The sequence below is a fragment of the Thalassophryne amazonica genome, chromosome 21, assembly GCF_902500255.1.
Source record: "Thalassophryne amazonica chromosome 21, fThaAma1.1, whole genome shotgun sequence".
In the NCBI taxonomy this organism is placed as follows: domain Eukaryota; kingdom Metazoa; phylum Chordata; class Actinopteri; order Batrachoidiformes; family Batrachoididae; genus Thalassophryne; species Thalassophryne amazonica.
Window position 1 is genome coordinate 16,438,026 of NC_047123.1, and position 23,287 is coordinate 16,461,312.

The 23,287-nt window shown below is 41.6% G+C and overlaps 1 protein-coding gene across 3 annotated transcripts in view; it reads left to right on the forward strand.

Moving 5' to 3' along the window:
- syt14b (synaptotagmin XIVb) overlaps positions 1-23,287 on the forward strand; it is a 44,453-nt gene that overhangs the window by 16,552 nt on the left and 4,614 nt on the right. The window contains exons 1-7 of one of the 3 annotated variants that reach the window (XM_034162043.1): positions 415-551; positions 2,760-3,691; positions 3,911-4,042; positions 5,217-5,476; positions 5,611-6,048; positions 12,766-12,946; positions 13,311-13,367. In XM_034162043.1, coding sequence (XP_034017934.1) covers positions 2,815-3,691; positions 3,911-4,042; positions 5,217-5,476; positions 5,611-6,048; positions 12,766-12,946; positions 13,311-13,367 — 1,945 coding nt within the window. In that variant the 5' untranslated portion in view covers positions 415-551; positions 2,760-2,814. Of the gene's footprint in view, positions 1-404; positions 552-2,759; positions 3,692-3,910; positions 4,043-5,216; positions 5,477-5,610; positions 6,049-12,765; positions 12,947-13,310; positions 13,368-23,287 lie in introns of those variants that run through there. The other 2 variants (XM_034162045.1, XM_034162044.1) reach the window with 2 other exon arrangements.

The window sequence follows — 23,287 nt, forward strand, 5'->3', positions numbered from 1 at the left end:
ATGCATGTTAGGTGAATTGGAAACTTTATAATTGTCCAGGTCTCCCTTGCAAAAGGGATCTTGATCTCAGTGGGACTAAGCTGGTTAAATAAAGGTTAAAATTGGGGCACAGCTATCCCAACATACTGGAAGAAAGCCACTTGTCCCTCTCTGGAAAGGAAAATGTGATTACAGTATTACAGGGGTATTACAGTACTCTCTGTGGACGAGTTACTTGCTGGGGTCATTTTCAAGAGCAGTCAGTGCCACCAGTTTGCTGCTCAGTGATGAGAGCCGTCTGGTCTCACATCGGACCCAGGGCGGTCCATAGTGTGGGGGCTGTGGGGACATGGCACGAGTGGATGGTACTTGACTTGACCTGAGCTCACATCCCTTTTCCTTCTATTAAATGTTTTTCTCTTCAGTATCTCCGGAACTACTTGGTGTCCTCTCCTCAATTGCAGTCTTCATGGCACTGGTTGCAGTTTTTTATCTTTACCTCAACAACAAGCTGTCAGTGAAGAGCTCCAGTGATCTGCCACACCTCAGTGACTATAACAAGAACCAGCCAGGTACTAATCATGCATTGTGTCACACTGCTGTTCCTCATGTACAGTTTCAACATCAAGCACAAATGCTTGGATTGTATCGCTGTAAAAAACTCACCAATACAAAGTCTAACTACAGGGTGATTAATGGTTGCTTTTGATCTATGGTCTAATCTAAATGCTCAGAATTACGTTAAGATGGACATTAATGTGCATATTCTTGTTGCATGAGACTTTAAAATACACATATCTGAATTAAAAATAAAAGCAATCTGAAACTGAGAACTCCTGTCAATTACACATACGATGACTATAAAAGTACTCACCCTCATGGGCTTTTACAAAAACTAATTTCTTTTGACTTCTTCCATTTTGCGTGGGGTCACTAGAACAGATCTGATTTGATTCAGTATGTTGATTTTATTGCTTGTTTTATGCCAGATGCTCTTCCTCATGTAGTTTCAGATCTACAGTGGGACTGCAAGGAGACTGGTCCTCAAACTGGGGACCTTCTCCCCACCATGTTGCCCCTGGGCTTTTACACGTTTTATTGTTTTATGGCTTTAAATTCCTTATGCAGTGTCAAGCTGTTGTCACATTGCCTCTGTGCACAGCATGTGCTCCATTCATTGTAGAAATGTATGAGTTAAAAAATTGTTCTCTTGAATGTCAAAATGAAATGAAATCTTAAAACAGCTAAATTAAGGATAAATGTAAAACTATTAAATAATGAAATGTGTAAGTTTTCACCCCCTTTAATAGAACATAGCTACATTACAGCCAGCTGGATAGAGACATTGCGTCACGAACACTAAACTTTCACAGCTTGGAGCAAATTAAAATTTAGAGGAATCTTTGACTATAATCGGAATTTTACAATATAAGTGATGTCTGAACCCAGCTGAGTGGAAAAGTGATTATTTTATTTTATTGGAAGTGAGCTCTTACACAGTTTATTGGTTTAGTTTTATATTCATGACACAAGTATGCAGGACATTTTTTCCATGCACTTGTCTGCGCGCACGCATATGTATGTATACACATTCTCATTAATACATGACACTTTAATTGAACTATAGATACCCTTTTGACCAGTATTTGTGGTCATTACATTTTAAAAACCCTTGCACATGAAGAAGTGATTTCTCTTGGGAACACTAAAACTAATTTACAAGACATGCTAGACATTTGATACTTATACTGTCTGTACCCACTGCAGTGCAGATTATTTGATTAGATTTTAAATATTGTTCAGTCAATGTACAGTATTTATTTACATGTTTATAAGAGTGATATTTTACCCATTGCACACAATAATGGATTAACAATACATGGTTGACACTTGATGCTTACACCATAGGTGCTCTTTGTGAAGTATTTGAAGTGATAAGATGTTAGGGTCTGGTGAAGAGACGTGTGTGTGACTTTAATGCATTTTTTTGTGAAAAGATAGATTGAATTTAAAGTGAAATAAGATGTAATCCAATTGTATGAAATGATAAACGCAGCCTCTGAATTTCGTCACTCTCAGATCTGTGCTCCCGCGCGGAGGCGGAGCGGAGGGATATTGGCTGTAGCGTAGAGCGTCATATTTGGAAAAAACTAGAGTGGCACCTTTTTGTGTCACCTTTGAAGAAGTGGGCCGAGTCGACAGCCAATCAGAGATCACTATTTTAATCACATGACCTATTTGAACCAGTGGGTGATGAGAAAAGTAATGAGAATATTTAGTTGATATAATTTCCACAAATAGTGGATGTTAGGACACGTTTACTGTGTGTTTCACACTTGGCAGCAAGGCTGGAAGACTGAAGAAAAAAGATGAGGAATCAGTGGCTGCTCCATTATTAGACTGACAAGTTTGAGAACCCTAATTTTTGTGAAATGGAGGATCATACCTGTACATATTACTTATCATGAGAAGACAAGGGAGCATGAATCCTGAACAAAGAAGTAGAAATAAAATTGTGACTGGTGACGGCATAATACACTGTGTAACCTCACCACTAGGTGACGCTGAAGGTTCAATTAGCCCAGATTACAGCGATTGTTTTTTGAAAAAACTGCATATTTATTGTTTGTTTGTTTTTTTATTTGATGTCATGAAACAGTAAAAAGCCACAGAGGTGAGTACTTTTTATAGTCACTGTACCGAATTGGTGTATAGTATGTAAATGGTGAACAAAGTGATGCCAACACCACATGCTGCTAACGACCACATGTCCATGTCAGTGCTTCTGAGGAGCTAATCTAAGGATCAGCGTGCTGACGGAGGCCCAGCTGAGAGATGGCCTTCTTCAAGAGCTTCCAACAGAACCTCCCATCTGTCAACATATCCACCATCTTGGACTCAGTCAGTAGTCGTGTGGACGACCTGGCCACCGCGGTCAGTGATGTCACGTACGCTGTGAGCGATCAGTTGACTGAGCAGGTCACCACCATCATTAACAAGGTTCAAGAGGATGAAGATAGAGAAAACACCAGTGGGCCAGAGTGTAGTCAGACTTCTACAGCCAAGGAAGAGAAGGCGAACAATAAAAGCATTTGGCAAAGGACTCGAGACTCTGAGCCGAGCAGCGCGGGCCACGGAGCAAAGAACACTGCAGAGACAGAGCAGGTGCCGAGCCAGTTGGAGTGGGAATGGAGGGATGGATGCTGGCGAGTCAAAAGGACAGAAGCTGAGTTAGCAGACGAAGAGAGGAAGAAGCAAGAGAAGGAGCTGCAAGAGATGAGAGAGCAGAGGAAAAAAGAAAAGAGGCAGAAGCAGCTGGAGAAAGAAGCCATGACACACAACACCAAAGACTTTCAAGAGAACAAAGAGGTGGAAGATGAAGGTAACAGCAGAGGACTGGACAGAAAGGCCGGGGATCAGTCCAGCACTCAGGGTGGTGAGCATCCCCAGTCACCTGGACCAGACACTGAAAGCAAATTATCAAAAGAGAACAAGCACCAGGATGGAGGAGACGAGGAGGAAGAAAGTCTAGAGAGAGATGAGGGAGATGCAGAGGAATCTGAGCTTTACAGTTCTCCCTCAGCAACCAAAAAGAAATGTTCACACAAGAAGAAGGGCAAAGATGAAGAAGAAGGTTCAAAGCAATCAGCAAAAACTTTAAAAAAAGAGAAAAAGAAGGAGAAAGGCAAGAAGAAAAAGAAAGCTAACCAAGGTTAGAGGGAGTCCTGATTTTCTTTCACCACTGGTTTTTCTGTCTCTTCTTACTGGTCCTTCTGATACATAACAGCAGAGTGACAGTGGAATCTCTGATATGACAGCCTTCCTATTTCTACTTCACCTTCACAGCGTGTTGTGTGCATTTCTGTGGTGTTTTGTTTTTGCACATATTTCTGTGAAATACACAGAACTAACCTCTGTGTGTTCTGCCCAGAGGCAGTTTTGTCAGACAGTGAGGAGGAAACTGGTGCAGAGGTCGAGGCCCAGCAGAACGAATCCTCTATGTGGAGCAACAGAAGGTCCACTGAGCATGGAGGCTACAGCAGTGAGGACGCCAGCGAACATGGTCAGCATTGCACAAAAAAAAACAAAAAACAACAAGGAATCACCCTGTCCTGTCTATCTATAAATATTGTAAGCACAACTCTTCCTAAACCAAATGATAATTTTCAATGAAACTTCAGGCAGTGGCAGCAATATATGAAGATGTGTATGTGTAATTCCTGTCTACTGTCTTCAAGAGGCGATAATTGAGCTTTTGCACTTATTTAAAAAAAAAAAACATTTTGAAACTGCTCCTGTCTGTCTCTTGATAAGGAGGTTTTACTGCTTTACTAAAGATTTACTGCTACTTGTTGGGAAGGTGTCGTGACACGGACCCACAACAGGGGGCATTAATGAACGGACAATGGATAAGCCAAAAAGTAACAATTTAATGTTGTGAATCGCACAACGACAATGACAGAGAATGTGGATCGTCAATCATATACAAGGTGACGTGTGGGTAGGCTCGAAGATAGAAGACGTATGGCAAGAGAAGAGCCGGATCCCACACAGCTTCCACCGCCAACGGATCTGAAGAACACCGGAGCCACCAAGCCCTGCGCCCCAGGTGGCCACTGTCTTCAGCAGTCAGACCCGGTACTGCTGGCAGAAACAAAAACAGTTAATGGTGGGTGTGTGTATATACACCCAGCAATCTTACAGAGCTTAATTCCTCCAGGAGGGAAAACCTCCACCTTCAGACACAGAATCACCCGTGCAGCTCCTGTCAGTCACTTCCCTGGAAGGAGTGAGAGGCGAAGACGTCGCGCTCACACTGTCCGCCAATCCAGCTTCAGACTGTCACCACAGGAAAACGGCTGCACACAGAACAATATTCAGTCTCAGAAAAATCACAGCAGAGAAGGTTACCTGAATGGTAGCTGATTTCTCGGCGGGGAAGTGGAGTTGCAGTCCGGCTTTTATGGAGGATGTGGTTGATGAGTGACAGCTGGTGTTGATGATGTGTGACAGCTGTCACTCTCAGTAGGTCCGACACCCTCTCGTGCTTGGAGCCCGCACTCCAAGCAGGGCGCCATCTGGTGGTGGTGGGCCAGCAGTACCTCCTCTTCAGCAGCCCACACAACACTACTGATACATAATACACACATGTAACCAGTGTAGCACAGCGTGGGGTATCACTCATCTCTAGTTCTCCATGCCACGTTTCTTCTGTTGTGTCTCTGTGTTGAAAGCAGCCAACAGCATCCAGAGGCTAAAACAAGACTCCTCCCTCAGTGAGCTGCAGCCTCCTCCATATCACAGTGAGGCTACAGCCATGGTCGGGTCTTCTTGCACGCGCTTAGAATGCGGGGTTAAGAAGGGGCCAACCACACAACACTGTGACAGCCCTCAGTATTCCAGTGAGGCCAGTGTCGACCAGGACACCGACAGCTACCTCAACAAAGCCTGTGAGGAGGACATTCCTAGCGACAGCACAGCTGTGGTGGGACCAGAGGTACGAGGAACACTGGGTTCTCCTTTTTGTGTATCCAAACACCCGTCTAGCACAACCCCCAACACAGACGTGCCAAAAACAAAAGATGTTAGTTTGAACATTTGCAGTAATGTTTCTCTTGGTCTTTATTTCAGGATGGCACTGGGCCTCATCTCCCCACAGCCTATGAGCCAGAGCCATTTGCCAAATATGGCACACTGGATGTCGCCTTTGAGTATGACTCTAGTGAGCAGTGGTTGGCCGTCACGGTTACTGCAGCAACAGACATCCCAGCTCTCAAACAGACGGGCAACATCTCGTGGCAGGTCCATCTGGTCCTTCTGCCCACTAAGAAGCAACGAGCAAAGACCGGCGTACAGAAGGGTCCATGTCCCGTGTTCACAGAAACATTCAAGTTTTCCAGGGTGGAGCAGGAGGCCCTAGGAGACTACGCAGTTCGCTTCCGCCTTTACAGCATCCGACGAATGAAAAAAGAGAAGGTCCTTGGAGAGAAGGTGTTCTACCTGACCAAGCTGAACCTGCAGGGCAAGGTTGCTCTACCTGTCACACTGGATCAGGGTTCTGAAATTACAGTGAGCAATAACTTTTATTCAAAAGAGCATCTTTGACTGTGCACAGTTTGGTTGAAATAGGAATGGCCAGTTTCAGGTTTCGTAGTGTGCACATGGTTCAGTCAGTGTGCTTCATGAAGTGCGCCATGATGGAATGCGGTATTGTTGCGGAACGTTATACCATCAAAATATAATACCGGCCCATGCTTAACGTGAGGGAGTGTGTTCGGAAATGGATGATGTTCAACGTTACAGTTTATCACAATGTATCCTTTTAAGTCACATTAGGTCTGGGAGCAGGTGCTGGTGCATGACGCTATATCCATCACACTACATAACTGTGTTGTCTGGTTTGGGAGCCACCTAGGCAGACAACCGGTCTGAAAGTGACCATCTATCTGTCGCAGCCAGGTGAACCATGTGCATCCTTTTGCCCTTTTCCAGTTTCTGGGGGCATCAACACTGAGGCACCTTGGTAAGTAAGTCCCTTCAGCTGCTCCCTTGTTTGCACTCGGGGTCGCCACAGCAAATCCAAGGTGGATCTGCATGTTGAATTGGCACAGGTTTTACACTGGATGCCCTTCCTGACGCAACTCCACATTACATGGAGAAATGTAGCAGGAGTGGGATTTGAACCCAGAACCTTCTGCACTGAAACCAAGCGCATTATGTTGGATCATAAACATGCCACACGGCCAAAATGCCATAATTCAAGTGATACTTCTCTCCTGAGTTTCACTAAGTAATTGTTCTATTGATACAGAGTTATTGCAGTGGTACCCAAGGATCATCTGGTGAGACCTCATACCAAAGTCATCTAGTCGTTGCCTTAGATCACTAGTTATTGTCCAAGTCTCATAACGTACAGTAAAACAAGCACCACATGCCAAAATTCAAAGTCAATGTTGACCCAATCAGTACCACTTACAGGGACTCAACAACACTTATAATTCAGGATCAGTATACTATGGCCTTCATAAAAATGTAGGGTGGCCATCCCAGGGTGGCAGTCAGGCGTCACTGATGAATTAATCAGGGGCCAAAATTTAAAATGCTCCAATCATATTGAAAAGAGTGAATGAGTTCCTAAATGAGTGAATGAGTTCCTCCCCTCAGCCACCCCAGTTTAAGATTAAAACTCAAATCAGTATGTGCTATCTTAACATCTAATTAGTATATTAGACGTGGGTTAACTTTGATGCACGCAATCAAATCACAAATCAAGTTTGTTTTGCTTATGTGTTAAACTATTGACCTGTCTGCCACCTGTTGAACACTGCCATGTGCTGGACATGTCTGTGCTTGCAGCAGGGAATAGTCATGACAAACTGATAAAAATGTGTTGAACTTTGATGTCAGTAGAAAAAGCAAGTTTGTTTTGCACCATATAAGTGCTGCATAGACATGTCTGGACTTGACTTGATTCAGGGAAGAATCTTATCACATGCATGATTCAAATTAGAAGTATGCCTCGTAGGTGCACGTAGCGTGTGTGTGTGTGTGTGTGTGTGTGTGTGTGTGTGTGTGTGTGTATATATATACTCAACAAAAATATAAACGCAACACTTTTGGTTTTGCTTCCATTTTGTATGAGATGAACTCAAAGATCTAAAACTTTTTCCACATACACAATATCACCATTTCCCTCAAATATTGTTCACAAACCAGTCGAAATCTGTGATAATGAGCACTTCTCCTTTGCTGAGATAATCCATCCCACCTCACAGGTGTGCCATATCAGGATGCTGATTAGACACCATGATTACTGCACAGGTGTGCCTTAGACTGCCCACAATAAAAGGCCACTCTGAAAGGTGCAGTTTTGTTTTATTGGGGGGGGATACCAGTCAGTATCTGGTGTGACCACCATTTGCCTCATGCAGTGCAACACATCTCCTTCGCATCATCCGTGAAGAGAACACCTCTCCAACGTGCCAAACGCCAGCGAATGTGAGCATTTGCCCACTCAAGTCGGTTACGACGACGAACTGGAGTCAGGTCGAGACCCCGATGAGGACGACGAGCATGCAGATGAGCTTCCCTCAGACGGTTTCTGACAGTTTGTGCAAAAATTCTTTGGTTATGCAAAGCGATTGTTCCAGCAGCTGTCTGAGTGGCTGGTCTCAGACGATTTTGGAGGTGAACATGCTGGATGTGGAGGTCCTGGGCTGGTGTGGTTACACGTGGTCTGCGGTTGTGAGGCTGGTTGGATGTACTGCCAAATTCTCTGAAACGACTTTGGAGACGGCTTATGGTAGAGAAATGAACATTCAATACACGAGCAACAGCTCTGGTTGACATTCCTGCTGTCAGCATGCCAATTGCACGCTCCCTCAAATCTTGTGACATCTGTGGCATTGTGCTGTGTGATAAAACTGCACCTTTCAGAGTGGCCTTTTATTGTGGGCAGTCTAAGGCACACCTGTGTACTAATCATGGTGTCTAATCAGCATCTTGGTATGGCACACCTGTGAGGTGGGATGGATTATCTCAGCAAAGGAGAAGTGCTCACTATCACAGATTTAGACTGGTTTGTGAACAATATTTGAGAGAAATGGTGATATTGTGTATGTGGAAAAAGTTTTAGATCTTTGAGTTCATCTCATACAAAATGGGAGCAAAACCAAAAGTGTTGCGTTTATATTTTTATAGCCTGTCATTCTTGTAAGCGCAGCTCCTATTTCTGGTCTTCAAGGGGAGTTTTTGTCAATCACAATAAACAGACGTGTTGGGCTCTTCAGTACACTTTAATTCAAGTATTTTAACACAAAAGATTAACTACTTTAACACTCTACCATACTCTACCATCGCTGAGTACTAGTATGGTAGAGTGGGTGTATGATTTTACTAGAGATCTGTGAGTATACACACAGATCTCTAGTTCTCTGTGCATGTTGATCAGATTATAATTCAGCCATTGCATTTGACTTTCACTGTTATACTGATGGTTTGCAGATACACATGCCTGTTTATGCTGGTTATGTCTAAGATTGCTAAACTGGAGGTTTGTCTGACTTGTGTGTAAAGATGGATGTTTTTAAATGTTCTGCTGTTTATCCCCCACTGGCTGAAGGGCCAAAGAGGGATTATGTCATGGCGATTTCCATTTGTCTGCCTGTCCGTCCATCAGCTTCTCCCACATTTTTAGGAGGAATTTTGTGAAACTTAGTACAAGTTTTTGTTATAAGTTGATAATATGCATATTATCGTATCATTCGATTTGGGACAATTTTACCAGAGTTATGGCCCTTGATTAAGAAATCTAGACTCCGTCAGTTTCATGAGTGGGTGTCTGCATTCTGAAATCAACTCCTCTGACATTTTTAGGAGGAATTACGTGAAACGTGGTACAAGTCCTTGTTATAGGTTGTTAATATGTATATTGTAATATTGTACAAGATTGGCACATTTTGCCAGAGTTATGGCCCTTGATTAACAAACCTAGATACTACTAGTTTCATGAGTTGATGTCTGCATTCTGAAATCAACTATCACATACCTTGAAATGTTATCATAATATAGCAAGCACTTTTACCAAAACAGCATTTTTCTTAGAGAAGACAAATGACGATGAAGATTATTTGCCCTGCAAAACAGCGGCATCTGTAACTGCATGACTGTTTTTCATTATAAGGAAAAAGGTTTAATTTTGGTGTGATTTCAGATCCATCATTGTTTTGACCTACACATTAGAGAGGTTTATCAGACTGCTCATTTTTGTTTCTGTAACACTGCAGTATAAATAGGCTGATCCTGTCTGTGGCAGGCGCTGAAATGCTTAAGAATTTATTACTGTAATATTTTATTTTGTGATTCATCATATAAGAACAGAAGATTTCTTCACATGATTCAGATTGATTGATTCAGAGATTTCCTCTGTGGTCCTTTTTTTTTTTATAACATTTTAACTTTTTGTGTTTTGATGTAGTTTTTGATCTTTTCTTGTTCCTAGGAGGAGTGTAATAAACAGTTAACATCAATCTGTGGTTAGCATGACACGTATACGCCCATCTATGAGAAAACTAACCACCGTTCACATTAACTTAAATACAACCCATCGATTGTCAAATGCACTTTGTCAATGTACAAATGTCATTTACAAACGGAGATCAGCTGTGTATCCAATAATCAGTGTTGGACACATTAGTTAGTAAAAAGTAATTACTTCTCCCAAAAGTAATTGAGTAACTGAGTTACAGCATTATAAAAGTAATTAGTTACTAGGGAAAGTAACTATTGCGTTATCTTTGAAAAAATGTTCACGTATGCCAATTAATTTGGATTCCCCCCCTTTAATGGAACTTTAAATTCAACTGTATGTACAATTATTTAAAATAAAACTGAATATTGCATATGTTTAATGAATGAAATGAATAGTTAATAGAGTAAATTATTAACCAAAAACATTGTACACTAATCTACACTATTTTAATGCTGCTCAGGGACAACATTAGACATGAGACAAGACACCTGTCAAATTTAATATATTATTGTATTTGTGCATGTACTCTCGTCGACCTCTGCCTCTGGTTGGCTTTACCGTGAAGTTTTACTCTTCCAATCACCATCACTTATGCAGTTGTCCTGCCACCCACCAAGGAAAAGAAGAGAAAAACCTTACAGCTCAGCTCTGGTTGTGAGAGATGAAAATGGCTTAATTAATGGCAAAATTATACTGGGTCATGGCTACACAAACAGATTTATGAGGCTTTCGGGATATTTAACAATAAAATTCAACATGATTTAACTGATAAAAGTTAGAACATTGACTTTCAAGATATGGCCTTGTTAAGAAATCTGTACATACTTCCTTCATAGGTGAGTTCTTCATGTACAACCCCCGGCAAAAATTATGGAATCACTGGCCTCGGAGGATGTTCATTCAGTTGTTTAATTTTGTAGAAAAAAAGCAGATCACAGACATGACACAAAACTAAAGTCATTTCAAATGGCAACTTTCTGGCTTTAAGAAACACTATAAGAAATCAGGAAAACAATTGTGGCAGTCAGTAATGGTTACTTTTTTAGACCAAGCAGAGGGAAAAAATATGGAATCACTCAATTCTGAGGAAAAAATTATGGAATCATGAAAAACAAAAGAACGCTCCAACACATCACTACACCACCTCTGGCGTTTATAACAGCTTGCAGTCTCTGAGGCATGGACTTAATGAGTGACAAACAGTACTCTTCATCAATCTGGCTCCAACTTTCTCTGATTGCTGTTGCCAGATCAGCTTTGCAGGTTGGAGCCTTGTCATGGACCATTTTCTTCAACTTCCACCAAAGATTTTCAATTGGATTAAGATCCGGACTATTTGCAGGACATTGACCCTATGTGTCTTTTTGCAAGGAATGTTTTCACAGTTTTTGCTCTATGGCAAGATGCATTATCATCTTGAAAAATGATTTCATCATCCCCAAACATCCTTTCAATTGATGGGATAAGAAAAGTGTCCAAAATATCAACGTAAACTTGTGCATTTATTGATGATGTAATGACAGCCATCTCCCCAGTGCCTTTACCTGACATGCAGCCCCATATCATCAATGACTGTGGAAATTTACATGTTCTCTTCAGGCAGTCATCTTTATAAATCTCATTGGAACAGCACCAAACAAAAGTTCCAGCATCATCACCTTGCTCAATGCAGATTCGAGATTCATCACTGAATATGACTTTCATCCAGTCATCCACAGTTCACGATTGCTTTTCCTTAGCCCATTGTAACCTTGTTTTTTTTCTGTTTAGGTGTTAATGATGGCTTTCATTTAGCTTTTCTGTATGTAAATCCCATTTCCTTTAGGCAGTTTCTTACAGTTCGCTCACAGACGTTGACTCCAGTTTCCGCCCATTCATTCGTCATTTGTTTTGTTGTGCATTTTCGATTTTTGAGACATACTGCTTTAAGTTTTCTGTCTTGATGCTTTGATGTCTTCCTTGGTCTACCAGTATGTTTGCCTTTAACAACCTTCCCATGTTGTTTGTATTTGGTCCAAAGTTTAGACACAGCTGACTGTGAACAACCAACATCTTTTGCAACATTGTGTGATGATTTACCCTGTTTTAAGAGTTTGATAATCCTCTCCTTTGTTTCAATTGATATCTCTCGTGTTGGAGCCATGATTCATGTCAGTCCACTTGGTGCAACAGCTCTCCAAGGTGTGATCACTCCTTTTTAGATACAGACTAATGAGCAGATGTGATTTGATGCAGGTGTTAGTTTTGGGGATGAAAATTTACAGGGTGATTCCATAATTTATTCCTCAGAATTGAGTGATTCCATATTTTTTTCCCCTCTGCTTGGTCTAAAAAAGTAACCGTTACTGACTGCCACAATTATTTTTCCTGATTTCTTATAGTGTTTCTTAAAGCCAGAAAGTTGCCATTTGAAATGACTTTAGTTTTGTGTCATCTCTGTGATCTGCTTTTTTTCTACAAAATTAAACAACTGAATGAACATCCTCCGAGGCCGGTGATTCCATAATTTTTGCCAGGGGTTGTACAGTGCATCCAGAAAGTATTCACAGCACTTCACTTTTTCCACAGTTTGTTACAGCCTTATTCCAAAATTTAGTAAATTAATTTTCCCCTCAAAATTCTACTCACCACACCCCATAATGACAACATGAAAAAAAGTATTTTTTTTTTTTTATTTCTGCAAGACAAAGGTGAAAATGTTTGGATTATAAACCGTATATGAAGACTTTCAAATGTGCAGTATTTTGTGTTGCCAGGGTTGTGGCTCTTTGGTCAGCGTGTCCCGCAGTGGAGGAGCTCTGTCCTACAGGTCTGCCAGTGACCCGTCCACTCCAGAGATCCTCCTTGGCCTCATTTACAACGCTGCCACCGGTCAGCTCTCAGCTGAGGTTGTCCAGGGAAGCCACTTCAAAACCACCGCGTCTGATAAACCCATCAGTAAGTACAAAGCTGCCATTTGAACACAGGAAATTTTTGCACAAACCCCAAGAATTAAAGTCTTGGAATGACGTTCTGAGTGACACCTCATTCCAAGACTCATTCCAACTATTCCCCACTCCAAGGGGACTGCTGTCTTCAGTGATTGTTTTTGCAAAAGAGACGGGCAACACTCCAGTACCATTGAGTGACCTATGAATTATTAGATTGAAATATTTCCTGGAATGTAAATTAAAGCAAGAACAAGTGCTCGTCAGTCCCCTGTTTCAGACGACGTGTCTGCATGCATCACAGTCCTAACTTGTGATTCTCACCTTTTCCTCACGTCCTTCTTTCTAACCCCGTGTGCTGTTGTGTGTCACAGACGGTCTGTTTTGTTGCGTAAAACACTTCATAGGTGGACAGCTCTATATCATGAGAGGTAAGTCTGCAGAAACTCAAGCACAACTTGTGCCAGATTGCCAGCTGCCTGCATTGCAAGTTTTGAAATTGTGGATCTTTTTTTGTTGTTGTTGTTTGGCATCAGTGTGTGTGAGAGGGTGAAGCACTTTGTGCATCTGCATCAGAAAAGTGTAATGTAACTGCAAGGCCTTTACACTTATGGTGCATGTTCTGTCATTTATCAGAATACTGAGCTGACTTGCAATGATTATTTCACCCTTGTCTTAAATGTATCCTAAAAATTCAAGATTGGCATATTGGCCTGAATATAAGATCATTTTTTTGTTTGTTCTTTTATTCCTGGAAATGTATTAGGAAAAATATGGGGTTGTCTTATAATCATAGATGAGAATTTTACATCCCATGTACAACAGGCCACAACAAATCATCCTTCAAAGCCATGTGTGCTCCTCTTGCACTACTGTTTGATGAAACCCAACAAAAGTCCTTCTAGTGGGGTGGATATGTGTAAAAATAAATGTGTGCATTTTTTGCTAAAAGAGCCTTATTTTGCACAGACATTTTTTTGGTATATAATAAAACAATTTGATATGCCAAGCTCAATTTTTATGAATTTCTTAAAAAAAAAAAATCTATGTAATTGTGGTTGGAATTATTCCACATATAAGAAAATGGAAAACAGCACTTCATTTGTGTATGTATAACATGTAGTGGGGTAGACATATGAAATGATTTTTTTGTTTGATGTTAAAAGCAAAGTAGAGAAGCCTGAATCTTCGACTGGACTGAGTTGCTTGACGCGAGGACGTTTCGCTTCAAATCGCAGAAGCTTCCTCAGCTAAAATTCTTGCTCTGGAAGTCTGACTTCTGTCTGACTCTTGTAGAGAAGAATAAACAGAAGCCAACAAAAGCTGGAGTTTTAAACCTAACCAGACCCCTCCTACTGAGAGGCAGACTGCTATAGGCTAGTGACTAAACAATAGCTATAATTAGCAACTAGTTAGCACACCTAATGACCAACCTTCCTTTTCTCTCAAAAATTCTTGAAAGGGTAGTTGTAAAACAGCTAACTGATCATCTGCAGAGGAATGGTCTATTTGAAGAGTTTCAGTCAGGTTTTAGAATTCATCATAGTACAGAAACAGCATTAGTGAAGGTTACAAATGATCTTCTTATGGCCTCAGACAGTGGACTCATCTCTGTGCTTATTCTGTTAGACCTCAGTGCTGCTTTTGATACTGTTGACCATAAAATTTTATTACAGAGATTAGAGCATGCTATAGGTATTAAAGGCACTGCGCTGCGGTGGTTTGAATCATATTTATCTAATAGATTACAATTTGTTCATGTAAATGGGGAATCTTCTTCACAGACTAAGGTTAATTATGGAGTTCCACAAGGTTCTGTGCTAGGACCAATTTTATTCACTTTATACATGCTTCCCTTAGGCAGTATTATTAGACAGCATTGCTTAAATTTTCATTGTTACGCAGATGATACCCAGCTTTATCTATCCATGAAGCCAGAGGACACACACCAATTAGCTAAACTGCAGGATTGTCTTACAGACATAAAGACATGGATGACCTCTAATCTCCTGCTTTTAAATTCAGATAAAACTGAAGTTATTGTACTTGGCCCCACAAATCTTATAAACATGGTGTCTAACCAGATCCTTATTCTGGATGTGTTATGTGTCGGACGCAGCTCGGAGAACCGACCAGCGTTTGAAGGACCCACTATGAAATAAGCAGAGCACGGTTCAAAGGCTAACTGAATTTAATACATAACAGTGATAATATAACAAAAAGGTGCAGCCTGGCGTGGTGCGCTCCCAGCAGCGCTAACGGTCCGGAGCCAGAAGCTGTTTCGGACCCAAGGACCCCGCCGACACCCCCCAGGTGGCCGCAACAACCGAGTCTGTGAAAGAAGGAACCATTATGCGAGTCCACACTCTACACACAGAACACTTAAAGGTGTACAAACAGCAAACACTTCCTGGCTTGATTACTGATCAGCTTCCCAACCTGCAGGCATGGAACATCCAGTTCACAAAACTCCACCGCAGTGGAAGCTGATACATGACTAACAAACAGCTCAATACAATAAGGTGTGAGGGACACCACATTTACTGACTGTATAACTGTTAGTCACAAAATCTAACGTACCTCAGGAAGTGTGCTGACGAGCGTGAGACCTCACCCCCTCCTCTTTCACAGACTGTGCATCAAACCTGGACGTTCTCAGCATCCGCTGCTGATGAGATGGCTCCCAAGACGACGATCTCACCCGTCTGGTCACAAGGTCGAGTCTCTGGCAAATACACACTGTGCACTCCAGTCTTAAATGCCAACATGTTCCACTCCATCCAGATGCACCACAGCTGTGAGTCCTGACGAGTCGCAGGTGATCAGGGTGAGGTCCTGACAGCCTCAGCAACACAGCCACTCAGTCCCAAATGCACGCCACCTGGGAGGAAAACCAAAAAACAGAAACAAACCGGCAGCCAGGCCCCCCCCAGCCATATAACAGGATGGCATTACCCTGACCTCTAGTAATACTGTGAGAAATCTTGGAGTCATTTTTGATCAGGATATGTCATTCAATGCGCATATTAAACAAATATGTAGGACTGCTTTTTTGCATTTGCGCAATATCTCTAAAATTAGAAAGGTCTTGTCTCAGAGTGATGCTGAAAAACTAATTCATGCATTTATTTCCTACTTACTATTGTAATTCATTATTATCAGGTTGTTCTAAAACGTCCCTGAAAAGCCTTCAGTTAATTCAAAATGCTGCAGCTAGAGTACTGACAGGGACTAGAAGGAGAGAGCATATCTCACCCATATTGGCCTCTCTTCATTGGCTTCCTGTTAATTCTAGAATAGAATTTAAAATTCTTCTTCTTACTTATAAGGTTTTGAATAATCAGGTCCCATCTTATCTTAGGGACCTCATAGTACCATATCACCCCAATAGAGCACTTCACTCTCAGACTGCAGGCTTACTTGTAGTTCCTAGGGTTTGTAAGAGTAGAATGGGAGGCAGAGCCTTCAGCTTTCAGGCTCCTCTCCTGTGGAACCAGCTCCCAATTCGGATCAGGGAGACAGACACCCTCTCTGCTTTTAAGATTAGGCTTAAAACTTTCCTTTTTGCTAAAGCTTATAGTTAGGGCTGGATCAGGTGACCCTGAACCATCCCTTAGTTATGCTGCTATAGACGTAGACTGCTGGGGGGTTCCCATGATGCACTGAGTGTTTCTTTCTCTTTTGCTCTGTATGCACCACTCTGCATTTAATCATTAGTGATTGATCTCTGCTCCCCTCCACAGCCAGTCTTTTTCCTGGTTCTCTCCCTCAGCCCCAACCAGTCCCAACAGAAGACTGCCCCTCCCTGAGCCTGGTTCTGCTGGAGGTTTCTTCCTGTTAAAAGGGAGTTTTTCCATCCCACTGTTGCCAAGTGCTTGCTCACAGGGGGTCGTTTTGACCGTTGGGGTTTTTACGTAATTATTGTATGGCCTTGCCTTACAATATAAAGTGCCTTGGGGCAACTGTTTGTTGTGATTTGGCGCTATATAAATAAAATTGATTGATTGATTGATTGATAATGACAGGACAGCTGTCCCTCTAATGATGGGATGGATGCCTTTCTGATGGCTCCCTTGATGACGTGAATGACTCATTACCATGAGCAAAAGACTGAAACTCTTTTGACCTGAGTATCCCATTGTAAACAGGGGATAAAGCGTGTCTCAGACCCCCTCCCCGGTTAAGGCTAGGTTTCAAACGTTTTACAAAGAATGCCTCCTTGACCCCTCTCTCAAACCATTTCTTCTCTCTGGCTAATATTTTAACTTCCTTGTCCTCAAACGTATGGTTACTGTCTTTAAGGTGGAGATGAACCGCAGATTGAGGTCCACTGGTGCCCTCTCTGCGGTGCTGGTATAGCCTTTTGTGTAAAGGTTGCTTCGTTTCACCTATGTAGTGTTCGTTACAGTTTTCCTGACATCTGATAGAATACACTATATTGCTCTGTTTGTAACTAGGGATCATGTCCTTAGGGTGAACTAATTTCTGTCTCAAGGTGTTAACCGGTTTAAAGTAAACTGGGATTTTGTGCTGTCTGAAGATCCTCTGTAGTTTTTCCCCTACTCCTGCTAAATAAGGGAGAGACACTCCTCTTCTTCTTGTCTCCGTCTCCTGTCTATCTGGTCTCTTTGTTCTCTGGGACTTCTGCACTTTGTCCAGGGACCATCGTGGGTACCCACATACTGTGAAGGCTTTCCGGACACGTTGTTGTTCTTTAGCCCTTCCCTCTGCAGTTGTGGGCACCTGTAGGGCTCTGTGTTGAAGCGTCCTGATCACCCCGAGCTTGTGTTCAAGGGGGTGGTTTGAGCCAAAGAGCAGATATTGGTCAGTGTGAGTTGGTTTTCTGTAAACCCCTGTCTGGAGCTGCCTGTTCTCTCCAATCGTAACATCACAGTCCAAGAAGGCTAAATGGTTGTTTCTGGCATCCTCACGTGTGAACTTGATATTGGCGTCCACCGAGTTGATGTGTTCTGTAAAGTCCTCAACTTGCTGTTGCTTGATTTTAACCCATGTGTCATCAACATATCTGAACCAGTGACTGGGAGAGATGCGCGTGAAAGATGTCAAGGCTGTCTTCTCCACTCGCTCCATGTACAGATTGGCCACAATGGGGGATACCGGAGACCCCATCGCACAACCATGAATCTGTCTGTAGTAATTCCCCCTAAACAGGAAATACGTGGTGTTGAGGCAGATCTCCAAGAGTTGGCAGATGTGGTCTAGTTTGAGTTTGGTAGAGTAGAGACACATCCTCCAGCAGTCTCTGCCTCACAGCTGAGATGGCCTCAGCAGTGGGGATGCAGGTGAACAACAATGTCACATCAAATGACACCATAGTTTCATCTGCCTCCAGCTGTAGGTCCTTGATCTTGTTCACAAAATCTTGTGTGTTCTCCACATGGTGGTTTGAGTTACCCACTAGAGGAGCCAAAATCCACTTGAGGTACTTGGCCAAATTGTATGTGATGGAATCTGTGCTACATACAATAGGCCTGAGTGGCACGTCCTGTTTATGGATTTTGGGCAGTCCATAGATGCACGGAGTGGCGTCCCCAGGGTACAGTCTGTAGTATGTCTGCCTGTCGATGAGTCCCTCTTTCTCCAGGTTTTGGAGGTAGCTAATGATTTTCTTCTTATAGCCGCTCATGGGGTCTCTCTTCAGACGTTCGTATGTGTTGGAGTCACTGAGCAAGTTGTTGATCTTGGCCTCGTAGTCCGATGTGTTCAGGACCACCGTGCATGTTAAAAGCAACAAATTTTGGACAGACTGTTATAAATCAATAATAAAATATTTTATCAATCTATAATAATAGTAATAATATGTATCATTTCACTGAGGATCATGAATAGCAAAATCCAGATGGCTGCTGTGCTGGAATATCTTCAGAATGCTTTATTACTGTATGTCATACAGATACAAGTTTAAGTTGTTAAGTTTCAGTTGTCTTACCATCTGAATCTATCCAAATCACAATTACATTGATTAAGAAAAGCACGAGGGCATAACTGGCACTAACTGTAAAACACAAAACTGTTTCATCGAACTGCTCCAGTATTCTGAGAGATACAATTTACACTCATGGTGCTGAATATTGTGTCTCTACATTTTATCTCCTCAGTCACTCAACTAGATGACCACATGAACCAGCATAAAACATTGACAAACTCATAGAGCGCAAACCTCCGCCAACACTAGTTTTCAATTCCACAGATTTTTACTTTGGAAATTCAAATTCAAAGTCTTGTTCAAAGTGGCTTTTCATAAGATAAAATATAATACAAAATATAGATGAAAAGGGCGTTTCAATGTTAAAAACAAATATCCGCTAATTCCGCAATACAGATCAGATGCGGATCAAACTTGGTCTATTCATCGAGAGTGCCAGTTTGCACATGCAGTGTCACAAATGAGAGTGATTGAGGCACTTCTGATTGAGATATAATGCAAAATGTACATCAAATGGGATTTTCAATATTAAATTCAAATGTCCACAAAATCCACAATCCAGATCACATCTGGATCAAACTTTGTCAGTCAATAAAGGATACCATCCTACATAACTCTGTCAAATATGAAAGAAATGTGATCTTTTTTTGACAATTAGGAATTTTTGAAAATTCATTCAATATTAAAGATAAGGATTTTCCTAAGATGTTTCCTGATTTTGCCCTTTGACCTATTACCTTGAAAATTGAATCAGTTCTTGCCTATCAGGAAATTAATCTTCAGTAAAAAATTCATAACAGTGTATGAAAAATTGTGGGCTTCAGGCTTTTCACAAACAAACAAACAAACACGGGCGAAAGCATAACCTCCTCCAACTTTGTTGGTGGATGTAATAACATAATAAAATAACAGTTATTTACCATGACTTAAAGTCCACCCATGAGCCTTTGACCCCTGAATATTCCTGGATAAGAATGAACTCCTTCCCTGGCTGCTGCAACTGGTGCAAAGCAGCCAGCTGTGCCCCTCAGTAATTTTATTTCAACAGTGCGCTCATGTTATTTTTGCTGCTCAACCTGCATCAAGAGAGATTTTATCTTAATAAATACAGCAGCACAATGACAACAAGTCATGTTCGGTTTACTTCCTCCCAGATCATCCTTGGAACAGACTGCCCGGCAAATCATCAGACAGAGTTTATGCACGTTATGTAACAACTCCTCGTTCGCGTCCAATCACCCACCAGAACTGACAGACTGACATCATGATCTAATGAGTGTTATTTTAAAATAAAAGCATTTTCTTTTTCAAAAAGATTTATGTTGGATTTGTGTTCAAGGATATGTTTGTGAGGGGTGGGGTGTGGTGTGGAGGTCATGTTATAAGCAGAACGTCTTATATTCAGGCCAATACGGTTGTATGTGGGGACCAGTTTTTTATTCCCAGAAGTGACTGTCAACAGGATTGTATCCCCATGGTGTAATTATCTAATTACATGCCATAATTACATGTGTTTATGTTCATAGAAAATGTTGGTAATGGCCCCACTGGTACAAAGCTCTATGTTTAATCTGGAAAGTATTTGAATTTCAGTCTGGAACAAAATCTTTCTTTTTTTCAAGTAAGTTTAAAAAATGTCCTGATACTTTTGCAGAATGGAGAGGAAAAGTCTTTATACCATGATTAAAAACCAGCTGTGAGGTTCTTATAGCTCAGTGGGTTTCCTTCATCTGAAAGGTGCGACCATCAAATTTGTGTTATAAATGTTTCTGTGAAGGCTGTCGGTCATCCAGGTGGATTCCATAATAGAGAAGCTTGAATCTTCGACTGGACTGGGTTGCTTGATGCGAGGACATTTCGCTTCTAATCGCAGAAGCTTCATCAGCTAAAATTCTTGCTCTGGTAGTCTGACTTCTGTCTTGACTCTACAAGAGTCAAGACAGAAGTCTTGTCTGTTGTCTGTCTTGTCTGTTTGTCACTTTGTTTTAATTAAACAGTCGGATTCCCCTGGTCCGCACCAGTTCTAAGTCAGCTGCTAGGCACCTGAGTCACAGGGCGTGTCACTTGATTTTTGAACAGACCTTGACAGTAACTTGAAAGTAACTTGACAAATGTCCTTGCCAAATGGTCAGAGGGGCATCTTGTACCCCTCTCCATGAAGTCTCTGCGACTCAATGTGCACAACATGAGACAACTTATGAGGGGTTGACATACACACTTTCCCTTTTATATATGATTGGCGAGGAGCAGCGCTTCTAGAAGTGTCAGTGAGTCCAGCACTCTCCAGCGAGCTGTCCGCTGTGCACACGTATCAGTGGGCTGTACACATCCTCTCTGGCCATGGACGAGCTGCACGAAACGGAATGATTGCGTTTACCTCTGTTTTATTTATTTATTTTTAGGACAGAAGTGGAAATTAAGTTTAATGCTCCTGGTCGGCACACACCCACTGTGCGCGTGTGAGCGGGCTGGTCACATCCTGTCCAGGCCACAGACAAGCCACAGAATCAGATTCCATTGTGTTTACCTTCATTTATTTTTTCTGAAGATCACTGCTGAAGGCCGGCGGTGACCCTCATGTATGCAGGGACGGCGGGATTCACCTGTAAAATCTTTAAAAATCCACGCATTATGGAGCTTTGTACTGTCAAAGTATCTCACTGTCACCGTTTATTAATCTTGCAAATAACTTGCCTGATTTTATTATATACAGTTGCATGCAAAGGTTTTGGCACCCCTGATAGTTTTCATGATTTTCCTTTGTAAATCATTGGTTGTAAGGATCAGAAATTTCAGTTAAATATCATATAGCAGATGAACACACTGATATTTGAGAACTGAAGTTTCTAGTATTTACAGAAAGTGTGCAGTAATTATTTAAACAAAATGAGGCAGGTGCATACATTTGGGCACCTTGTCATTTTATTGATTTGAATACATTTAGCACTAATTATTGGAACACAAAATTGGTTTGATAAGCTCATTGACCCTTGACCTCCTTACACAGGTGAATCCAATCATGAGAAAGGGTATTTAAGGTGGCCATTTGCAAATGTTTCCCCTCTTTGCATCTCTGCTAAGGAGTGGCAACATGGGAGCCTCTAAACAACTCTGAAATGACCTGAAAATAAAGACTGTTCAATGTCATGGTTTAGGGGAAGGATACAAAAAGCTATCTCAGAGATTTCAGCTGTCAGTTTGCACTGTGAAGAACATAGTGAGGAAATGGAAGACCACAGGCACGGTACTAGTTAAGACCCAAAGTGGCAGGCCAAGAAAAATCTCAGATAAGGTGAAGCGAAGATAGAACAGTCATAGACAACCCACAGACCTGCTCCAAAGACCTACAACATGATCTTGCTGCAGTGTCTCTGTGCATCGTACAACTATACAGTGCACTTTGCACAAAGAGATGCTGTATGATGCTGTAATGCAGAGGAAGCCTTTTCTGCGTACACGCCACAAACAGAGTCGATTGAGGTATGCTAAAGCACATTTGGACAAGCCAGCTTCATTTTGGAATAAGGTGCTGTGGACTGATGAAACTAAAATTGAGTTATTTGGACGTAATAAGGGGCGGTATGCACAGCTGGAAAAGAACACAGCATTCCAAGTAAAACACTTACTACCTACAGTAAAATTTGGAGGTGGTTCCATCATGCTGTGGGGCTGTGTGGCCAGTGCAGGTACTGGGAATCTTGTTCAAGTTGAGGATCACACGGATTACAGTCAATATCAGCAGATTCTTGAGAACAATGTTCATGAATCAGTGACAAAATTGAAGTTGCGCCGGGGCTGGATCTTTCAACAAGACAACGACCCTAAACACTGCTCAAAATCTACTAAGGCATTCATGCAGAGGAACAAGTACAACATTCTGGAATGGCCATCTTAGTCCCCAGACCTGAATATTATTGAAAATCTGTGGTGTGATTTTAAGCGGGTCCATGCTCAGAAACCAACAAACCTGAGATGTTTTGTAAAGAAGAATGGTCCAAAATACCTTTAACCAGAACCCAGACTCTCATTGGAAGCTATAGGAAGCATTTAGAGGCTGTTACTTCTGTAAAAGGAAGATCTACTAAATATTGCTGTTTTTTTCTGTTGGGGTGCCCAAATTTATGCACCTGCCTAATTTTGTTTAAAGAATTATTGCACACTTTCTGTAAATCCTATGAACGTCATTTCCCTTCTCAGATATCACTGTTTGTTTCTTATATGATATATTTAACTGAAATTGCTGATCCAAACAACCAATGATTTATAAAGGAAAACCGTGGAAATCATCAGGGGTGCCCAAACTTTTAAATACAACTGCAAACGTACATAATTTCTATCATGAATCAAACCCTCAATGCTTCCTTTAACTCTCAGTAAGTTTGCTTTTGACCTTTGATTTCTCTT